Genomic DNA, 10,635 nt, shown 5'->3' on the forward strand with positions numbered 1-10,635 from the left:
CCCGTCCTCTGGGTTTTCATTCTAACCCTGTTCCTGTCGAGCTCCCGTCCTCTGGGTTTTCATTCTAACCCTGTTCCTGTCGAGCTCCCGTCCTCTGGGTTTTCATTCTAACCCTGTTCCTGTCGAGCTCCCGTCCTCTGGGTTTTCATTCTAACCCTGTTCCTGTCGAGCTCCCGTCCTCTGGGTTTTCATTCTAACCCTGTTCCTGTCGAGCTCCCATCCTCTGGGTTTTCATTCTAACCCTGTTCCTGTCGAGCTCCCGTCCTCTGGGTTTTCATTCTAACCCTGTTCCAGTCGAGCTCCCGTCCTCTGGGTTTTCATTCTAACCCTGTTCCTGGAAAGCTCCCGTCCTCTGTGTTTTCATTCTAACCCTGTTCCTGGAAAGCTCCCGTCCTCTGGGTTTTCATTCTAACCCTGTTCCTGCAGAGCTCTCGTCCTCTAGGATCTCATTCTAACCCTGTTCCTGGAGAGCTCCCATCCTCTAGGATCTCATTCTAACCCTGTTCCTGGAGAGCTCCCATCCTCTAGGTTTTCATTCTAACCCTGTTCCTGGAGAGCTCCCGTCCTCTAGGCTTTCATTCTAACCCTGTTCCTGTCGAGCTCCCGTCCTCTAGGTTTTCATTCTAACCCTGTTCCTGTCGAGCTCCCGTCCTCTAGGCTTTCATTCTAACACTAATCCAACGGTGCGTTGATTCGAATTATTAGCTGGATTGATAAACTGAATCAGATTAGTTACGAAATGGGGATTCGAGTGAAAACCTTTCAGGAAGATTGCTCTCCAGTAAAACAGGGTTTGAAAGCCCTGGTCTGATTTCAGGGTTAGGAGATACCTACCCATGGGTGTGTTGGAGCGAGGGGGAGAAGGAAGAGTCACGTGACGGCGTTTGTTCCTGGGTCGGAGTACTCGGATCAGGGCCTGCTTACAGGCGAAGCTAACAGACGTGTCCTGGAATACAAAAACAGAATCAAAATCACTTAAAATTTGTTTTATAATACACTTTTTTATACATCATTTAAGTGCTATTTTAGGTAAAGAAACAAGTTTGAACACAGCGAAAAATGCCGATCCAGGATCAAATATATTTTCCACGGGTCTATGTCCAAAAGTGTAACTGAGGAACGTACGGGACACAGTAGCATCTGCATGTAGATCTTGGAGGCCACGTTAATGTAGTCCAGCTCACAGGTACAGAACCCATGGATGATGTCCACCAATGCGTTCACTGTAGCTTCAATGTGGGTCAGACCTGGAGAGGAACAACAATTGACCGATTATTATATAATTAGTCTAAACAAACATCCCATACATACATACATACATACATACATATATATTACAGCAGATCACGCTGTGGGGTCCCCCCCCCCTGGCAGGGGCCAGGAAAGACAATGTGAGTTTACCTGGTCAGACAGGTAGGGGCCAGGAAAGACAATGTGAGTTTACCTGGCAGACAGGCAGGGGCCAGGAAAGACAATGTGAGTTTACCTGGTACAGACAGGTAGGGGCCAGGAAAGACAATGTGAGTTTACCTGGCAGACAGGCAGGGGCCAGGAAAGACAATGTGAGTTTACCTGGTCAGACAGGTAGGGGCCAGGAAAGACAATGTGAGTTTACCTGGCAGACAGGCAGGGGCCAGGAAAGACAATGTGAGTTTACCTGGTCAGACAGGCAGGGGCCAGGAAAGACAATGTGAGTTTACCTGGTCAGACAGGTAGGGGCCAGGAAAGACAATGTGAGTTTACCTGGCAGACAGGCAGGGGCCAGGAAAGACAATGTGAGTTTACCTGGTCAGACAGGCAGGGGCCAGGAAAGACAATGTGAGTTTACCTGGTCAGACAGGCAGGGGCCAGGAAAGACAATGTGAGTTTACCTGGTCAGACAGGCAGGGGCCAGGAAAGACAATGTGAGTTTACCTGGTCAGACAGGCAGGGGCCAGGAAAGACAATGTGAGTTTACCTGGTCAGACAGGCAGGGGCCAGGAAAGACAATGTGAGTTTACCTGGCAGACAGGCAGGGGCCAGGAAAGCGTTCTTTGGTTTGAGGGCATGGAGCTTCCAGAAGTTATTGACCAGCTGCATGATGAAGTTACATCCCTCACTGTCCATCTGTTTCTGGCCCTCCTCAGTCATCTCTGAACAAACAAACAAACAAACAAACAAACAAACAAAACGTCAATATTAAAGTGTCCAGACTAAACTCATCGAAAACTAAGTCAATGGGTTGTTACCTGTCTCAACACTAGAAGGTTCAGTCAATAGGTTGTTACCTGTATCGACACTAGAAGGTTCAGTCAATAGGTTGTTACCTGTATCAACACTAGAAGGTTCAGTCAATAGGTTGTTACCTGTATCGACACTAGAAGGTTCAGTCAATAGGTTGTTACCTGTATCAATACTAGAGTGTTCAGTCAATAGGTTGTTACCTGTATCGACACTAGAAGGTTTGGTCAATAGGTTGTTACCTGTATCAACACTAGAAGGTTCAGTCAATAGGTTGTTACCTGTATCAATACTAGAAGGTTCAGTCAATAGGTTGTTACCTGTATCAACACTAGAAGGTTCAGTCAATAGGTTGTTACCTGTATCCACACTAGAAGGTTCAGTCAATAGGTTGTTACCTGTATCAATACTAGAGGGTTTGGTCTCAGTCAATTGGTTGTTACCTGTATCAACAGTAGAAGGTTTGGTCTCAGTCAATAGGTTGTTACCTGTATCAACACTAGAAGGTTCAGTCAACAGGTTGTTACTTGTATCAACACTAGAAGGTTTGGTCAATAGGTTGTTACCTGTATCAACACTAGAAGGTTCAGTCAATATGTTGTTACCTGTATCAATACTAGAGGGTTTGGTCTCAGTCAATAGGTTGTTACCTGTATCAACACTAGAAGGTTCAGTCAACAGGTTGTTACTTGTATCAACACTAGAAGGTTTGGTCAATAGGTTGTTACCTGTATCAACACTAGAAGGTTCAGTCAATATGTTGTTACCTGTATCAATACTAGAGGGTTTGGTCTCAGTCAATAGGTTGTTACCTGTATCAACACTAGAAGGTTCAGTCAATAGGTTGTTACCTGTATCAACACTAGAAGGTTCAGTCAATGGGTTGTTACCTGTATCAATACTAGAGGGTTTGGTCTCAGTCAATAGGTTGTTACCTGTATCAACACTAGAAGGTTCAGTCAATAGGTTGTTACCTGTATCAACACTAGAAGGTTCAGTCAATAGGTTGTTACCTGTATCAACACTAGAAGGTTCAGTCAATAGGTTGTTACCTGTATCAACACTAGAAGGTTCAGTCAATAGGTTGTTACCTGTATCAACACTAGAAGGTTCAGTCAATAGGTTGTTACCTGTATCAACACTAGAAGATTTAGTCTCAGTCAATTGGTTGTTACCTGTATCAACACTAGAAGGTTCAGTCAATAGGTTGTTACCTGTATCAACACTAGAAGGTTCAGTCAATAGGTTGTTACCTGTATCAACACTAGAAGGTTCAGTCAATTGGTTGTTACCTGTATCAACACTAGAAGGTTCAGTCAATTGGTTGTTACCTGTATCAACACTAGAAGGTTTGGTCAATAGGTTGTTACCTGTATCAACACTAGAAGGTTCAGTCAATAGGTTGTTACCTGTATCAACACTAGAAGGTTCAGTCAATAGGTTGTTACCTGTATCAACACTAGAAGGTTCAGTCAATAAGTTGTTACCTGTATCAACACTAGAAGGTTTAGTCTCAGTCAATTGGTTGTTACCTGTATCAACACTAGAAGGTTCAGTCAATAAGTTGTTACCTGTATCAACACTAGAAGGTTTAGTCTCAGTCAATTGGTTGTTACCTGTATCAACACTAGAAGGTTCAGTCAATAGGTTGTTACCTGTATCAACACTAGAAGGTTCAGTCAATAGGTTGTTACCTGTATCAACACTAGAAGGTTCAGTCAACAGGTTGTTACCTGTATCAACACTAGAGGGTTTGGTCTCAGTCAATAGGTTGTTACCTGTATCAACACTAGAAGATTCAGTCAATAGGTTGTTACCTGTATCAACACTAGAAGGTTCAGTCAATAGGTTGTTACCTGTATCAACACTAGAAGGTTCAGTCAACAGGTTGTTACCTGTATCAACACTAGAAGGTTTGGTCAATAGGTTGTTACCTGTATCAACACTAGAAGGTTCAGTCAATAGGTTGTTACCTGTATCAACACTAGAAGATTTAGTCTCAGTCAATTGGTTGTTACCTGTATCAACACTAGAAGGTTTGGTCTCAGTCAATAGGTTGTTACCTGTATCAACACTAGAAGGTTCAGTCAATAGGTTGTTACCTGTATCAACACTAGAAGGTTTGGTCAATAGGTTGTTACCTGTATCAACACTAGAAGGTTCAGTCAATATGTTGTTACCTGTATCAATACTAGAGGGTTTGGTCTCAGTCAATAGGTTGTTACCTGTATCAACACTAGAAGGTTCAGTCAATAGGTTGTTACCTGTATCAACACTAGAAGGTTCAGTCAATGGGTTGTTACCTGTATCAATACTAGAGGGTTTGGTCTCAGTCAATAGGTTGTTACCTGTATCAACACTAGAAGGTTCAGTCAATAGGTTGTTACCTGTATCAACACTAGAAGGTTCAGTCAATAGGTTGTTACCTGTATCAACACTAGAAGGTTCAGTCAATAGGTTGTTACCTGTATCAACACTAGAAGGTTCAGTCAATAGGTTGTTACCTGTATCAACACTAGAAGGTTCAGTCAATAGGTTGTTACCTGTATCAACACTAGAAGATTTAGTCTCAGTCAATTGGTTGTTACCTGTATCAACACTAGAAGGTTCAGTCAATAGGTTGTTACCTGTATCAACACTAGAAGGTTCAGTCAATAGGTTGTTACCTGTATCAACACTAGAAGGTTCAGTCAATTGGTTGTTACCTGTATCAACACTAGAAGGTTCAGTCAATTGGTTGTTACCTGTATCAACACTAGAAGGTTTGGTCAATAGGTTGTTACCTGTATCAACACTAGAAGGTTTAGTCTCAGTCAATTGGTTGTTACCTGTATCAACACTAGAAGGTTCAGTCAATAAGTTGTTACCTGTATCAACACTAGAAGGTTTAGTCTCAGTCAATTGGTTGTTACCTGTATCAACACTAGAAGGTTCAGTCAATAGGTTGTTACCTGTATCAACACTAGAAGGTTCAGTCAATAGGTTGTTACCTGTATCAACACTAGAAGGTTTGGTCTCAGTCAATAGGTTGTTACCTGTATCAACACTAGAAGGTTCAGTCAATAGGTTGTTACCTGTATCAACACTAGAAGGTTTGGTCAATAGGTTGTTACCTGTATCAACACTAGAAGGTTCAGTCAATATGTTGTTACCTGTATCAATACTAGAGGGTTTGGTCTCAGTCAATAGGTTGTTACCTGTATCAACACTAGAAGGTTCAGTCAATAGGTTGTTACCTGTATCAACACTAGAAGGTTCAGTCAATGGGTTGTTACCTGTATCAATACTAGAGGGTTTGGTCTCAGTCAATAGGTTGTTACCTGTATCAACACTAGAAGGTTCAGTCAATAGGTTGTTACCTGTATCAACACTAGAAGGTTCAGTCAATAGGTTGTTACCTGTATCAACACTAGAAGGTTCAGTCAATAGGTTGTTACCTGTATCAACACTAGAAGGTTCAGTCAATAGGTTGTTACCTGTATCAACACTAGAAGGTTCAGTCAATAGGTTGTTACCTGTATCAACACTAGAAGATTTAGTCTCAGTCAATTGGTTGTTACCTGTATCAACACTAGAAGGTTCAGTCAATAGGTTGTTACCTGTATCAACACTAGAAGGTTCAGTCAATAGGTTGTTACCTGTATCAACACTAGAAGGTTCAGTCAATTGGTTGTTACCTGTATCAACACTAGAAGGTTCAGTCAATTGGTTGTTACCTGTATCAACACTAGAAGGTTTGGTCAATAGGTTGTTACCTGTATCAACACTAGAAGGTTTAGTCTCAGTCAATTGGTTGTTACCTGTATCAACACTAGAAGGTTCAGTCAATAAGTTGTTACCTGTATCAACACTAGAAGGTTTAGTCTCAGTCAATTGGTTGTTACCTGTATCAACACTAGAAGGTTCAGTCAATAGGTTGTTACCTGTATCAACACTAGAAGGTTCAGTCAATAGGTTGTTACCTGTATCAACACTAGAAGGTTCAGTCAACAGGTTGTTACCTGTATCAACACTAGAGGGTTTGGTCTCAGTCAATAGGTTGTTACCTGTATCAACACTAGAAGATTCAGTCAATAGGTTGTTACCTGTATCAACACTAGAAGGTTCAGTCAATAGGTTGTTACCTGTATCAACACTAGAAGGTTCAGTCAACAGGTTGTTACCTGTATCAACACTAGAAGGTTTGGTCAATAGGTTGTTACCTGTATCAACACTAGAAGGTTCAGTCAATAGGTTGTTACCTGTATCAACACTAGAAGATTTAGTCTCAGTCAATTGGTTGTTACCTGTATCAACACTAGAAGGTTTGGTCTCAGTCAATAGGTTGTTACCTGTATCAACACTAGAAGGTTCAGTCAATAGGTTGTTACCTGTATCAACACTAGAAGATTTAGTCTCAGTCAATTGGTTGTTACCTGTATCAACACTAGAAGGTTTGGTCTCAGTCAATAGGTTGTTACCTGTATCAACACTAGAAGGTTCAGTCAATAGGTTGTTACCTGTATCAACACTAGAAGATTTAGTCTCAGTCAATTGGTTGTTACCTGTATCAACACTAGAAGGTTCAGTCAATAGGTTGTTACCTGTATCAACACTAGAAGGTTCAGTCAATAGGTTGTTACCTGTATCAACACTAGAAGATTTAGTCTCAGTCAATTGGTTGTTACCTGTATCAACACTAGAAGATTTAGTCTCAGTCAATAGGTTGTTACTTGTATCAACACTAGAAGGTTCAGTCAATAGGTTTGTTACCTGTATCGACACTAGAAGGTTCAGTCAATAGGTTGTTACCTGTATCGACACTAGAAGGTTCAGTCAATAGGTTGTTACCTGTATCAACACTAGAAGGTTTGGTCAATAGGTTGTTACCTGTATCAACACTAGAAGATTTAGTCTCAGTCAATTGGTTGTTACCTGTATCAACACTAGAAGATTTAGTCTCAGTCAATAGGTTGTTACTTGTATCAACACTAGAAGGTTCAGTCAATAGGTTGTTACCTGTATCGACACTAGAAGGTTCAGTCAATAGGTTGTTACCTGTATCGACACTAGAAGGTTCAGTCAATAGGTTGTTACCTGTATCAATACTAGAGGGTTCAGTCAATAGGTTGTTACCTGTATCGACACTAGAAGGTTTGGTCAATAGGTTGTTACCTGTATCAACACTAGAAGGTTTGGTCTCAGTCAATAGGTTGTTACCTGTATCAACACTAGAAGGTTCAGTCAATAGGTTGTTACCCGTCTCAACACTAGAAGGTTCAGTCAATAGGTTGTTACCTGTATCAACACTAGAAGGTTCAGTCAATAGGTTATTACCTGTATCAATACTAGAGGGTTTGGTCTCAGTCAACTGGTTGTTACCTGTATCAACAGTAGAAGGTTTGGTCTCAGTCAATAGGTTGTTACCTGTATCAACACTAGAAGGTTCAGTCAATAGGTTGTTACCCGTCTCAACACTAGAAGGTTCAGTCAATAGGTTGTTACCTGTATCAACACTAGAAGGTTCAGTCAATAGGTTATTACCTGTATCAACACTAGAAGGTTCAGTCAATAGGTTGTTACCTGTATCAACACTAGAAGGTTTGGTCTCAGTCAATAGGTTGTTACCTGTATCAACACTAGAAGGTTCAGTCAATAAGTTGTTACCTGTATCAACACTAGAAGGTTCAGTCAATAGGTTGTTACCTGTATCAACACTAGAAGGTTCAGTCAATTGGTTGTTACCTGTATCAACACTAGAAGGTTCAGTCAATTGGTTGTTACCTGTATCAACACTAGAAGGTTTGGTCAATAGGTTGTTACCTGTATCAACACTAGAAGGTTTAGTCTCAGTCAATTGGTTGTTACCTGTATCAACACTAGAAGGTTCAGTCAATAAGTTGTTACCTGTATCAACACTAGAAGGTTTAGTCTCAGTCAATTGGTTGTTACCTGTATCAACACTAGAAGGTTCAGTCAATAGGTTGTTACCTGTATCAACACTAGAAGGTTCAGTCAATAGGTTGTTACCTGTATCAATACTAGAAGGTTCAGTCAATAGGTTGTTACCTGTATCAACACTAGAAGGTTCAGTCAATAGGTTGTTACCTGTATCCACACTAGAAGGTTCAGTCAATAGGTTGTTACCTGTATCAATACTAGAGGGTTTGGTCTCAGTCAATTGGTTGTTACCTGTATCAACAGTAGAAGGTTTGGTCTCAGTCAATAGGTTGTTACCTGTATCAACACTAGAAGGTTCAGTCAACAGGTTGTTACTTGTATCAACACTAGAAGGTTTGGTCAATAGGTTGTTACCTGTATCAACACTAGAAGGTTCAGTCAATATGTTGTTACCTGTATCAATACTAGAGGGTTTGGTCTCAGTCAATAGGTTGTTACCTGTATCAACACTAGAAGGTTCAGTCAACAGGTTGTTACTTGTATCAACACTAGAAGGTTTGGTCAATAGGTTGTTACCTGTATCAACACTAGAAGGTTCAGTCAATATGTTGTTACCTGTATCAATACTAGAGGGTTTGGTCTCAGTCAATAGGTTGTTACCTGTATCAACACTAGAAGGTTCAGTCAATAGGTTGTTACCTGTATCAACACTAGAAGGTTCAGTCAATGGGTTGTTACCTGTATCAATACTAGAGGGTTTGGTCTCAGTCAATAGGTTGTTACCTGTATCAACACTAGAAGGTTCAGTCAATAGGTTGTTACCTGTATCAACACTAGAAGGTTCAGTCAATAGGTTGTTACCTGTATCAACACTAGAAGGTTCAGTCAATAGGTTGTTACCTGTATCAACACTAGAAGGTTCAGTCAATAGGTTGTTACCTGTATCAACACTAGAAGGTTCAGTCAATAGGTTGTTACCTGTATCAACACTAGAAGATTTAGTCTCAGTCAATTGGTTGTTACCTGTATCAACACTAGAAGGTTCAGTCAATAGGTTGTTACCTGTATCAACACTAGAAGGTTCAGTCAATAGGTTGTTACCTGTATCAACACTAGAAGGTTCAGTCAATTGGTTGTTACCTGTATCAACACTAGAAGGTTCAGTCAATTGGTTGTTACCTGTATCAACACTAGAAGGTTTGGTCAATAGGTTGTTACCTGTATCAACACTAGAAGGTTTAGTCTCAGTCAATTGGTTGTTACCTGTATCAACACTAGAAGGTTCAGTCAATAAGTTGTTACCTGTATCAACACTAGAAGGTTTAGTCTCAGTCAATTGGTTGTTACTTGTATCAACACTAGAAGGTTCAGTCAATAGGTTGTTACCTGTATCAACACTAGAAGGTTCAGTCAATAGGTTGTTACCTGTATCAACACTAGAAGGTTCAGTCAACAGGTTGTTACCTGTATCAACACTAGAGGGTTTGGTCTCAGTCAATAGGTTGTTACCTGTATCAACACTAGAAGATTCAGTCAATAGGTTGTTACCTGTATCAACACTAGAGGGTTTGGTCTCAGTCAATAGGTTGTTACCTGTATCAACACTAGAAGGTTCAGTCAATAGGTTGTTACCTGTATCAACACTAGAAGGTTCAGTCAACAGGTTGTTACCTGTATCAACACTAGAAGGTTTGGTCAATAGGTTGTTACCTGTATCAACACTAGAAGGTTCAGTCAATAGGTTGTTACCTGTATCAACACTAGAAGATTTAGTCTCAGTCAATTGGTTGTTACCTGTATCAACACTAGAAGGTTTGGTCTCAGTCAATAGGTTGTTACCTGTATCAACACTAGAAGATTTAGTCTCAGTCAATTGGTTGTTACCTGTATCAACACTAGAAGATTTAGTCTCAGTCAATTGGTTGTTACCTGTATCAACACTAGAAGGTTTGGTCTCAGTCAATAGGTTGTTACTTGTATCAACACTAGAAGGTTCAGTCAATAGGTTGTTACCTGTATCGACACTAGAAGGTTCAGTCAATAGGTTGTTACCTGTATCGACACTAGAAGGTTCAGTCAACAGGTTGTTACCTGTATCAACACTAGAAGGTTCAGTCAATAGGTTGTTACCTGTATCAACACTAGAAGGTTTGGTCTCAGTCAATTGGTTGTTACCTGTATCAACAGTAGAAGGTTTGGTCTCAGTCAATAGGTTGTTACCTGTATCAACACTAGAAGGTTCAGTCAATAAGTTGTTACCTGTATCAATACTAGAGGGTTCAGTCAATAGGCTGTTACCTGTATCAACACTAGAAGGTTCAGTCAATAGGTTGTTACCTGTATCAACACTAGAGGGTTTGGTCTCAGTCAATAGGTTGTTACCTGTATCAACACTAGAAGGTTCAGTCAATAGGTTGTTACCTGTATCAACACTAGAAGGTTCAGTCAATAGGTTGTTACCTGTATCAACACTAGAAGGTTTGGTCTCAGTCAATAGGTTGTTACCTGTATCAACACTAGAAGGTTCAGTCAATA

The 10,635-nt window shown here is 40.6% G+C and overlaps 1 protein-coding gene across 50 annotated transcripts in view; it reads right to left on the reverse strand.

Annotated features, from left to right (window-relative positions):
• ubr4 (ubiquitin protein ligase E3 component n-recognin 4) overlaps window positions 1–10,635 on the reverse strand; it is a 165,944-nt gene that overhangs the window by 64,430 nt on the left and 90,879 nt on the right. For all 50 annotated transcript variants that reach the window (XM_090185503.1, XM_090185492.1, XM_090185521.1 and 47 more), the window contains 3 exons: window positions 2,001–2,132; window positions 1,126–1,247; window positions 835–946 (listed from right to left, as the gene is read on the reverse strand). In XM_090185503.1, the coding sequence (XP_090041629.1) occupies window positions 835–946; window positions 1,126–1,247; window positions 2,001–2,132 (366 nt within the window). The remainder of the gene's footprint in view (window positions 1–834; window positions 947–1,125; window positions 1,248–2,000; window positions 2,133–10,635) is intronic.

This window comes from Oncorhynchus mykiss, chromosome 9, assembly GCF_057628025.1.
Source record: "Oncorhynchus mykiss isolate SJ-2025 chromosome 9, ASM5762802v1, whole genome shotgun sequence".
Lineage (NCBI taxonomy): Eukaryota > Metazoa > Chordata > Actinopteri > Salmoniformes > Salmonidae > Oncorhynchus > Oncorhynchus mykiss.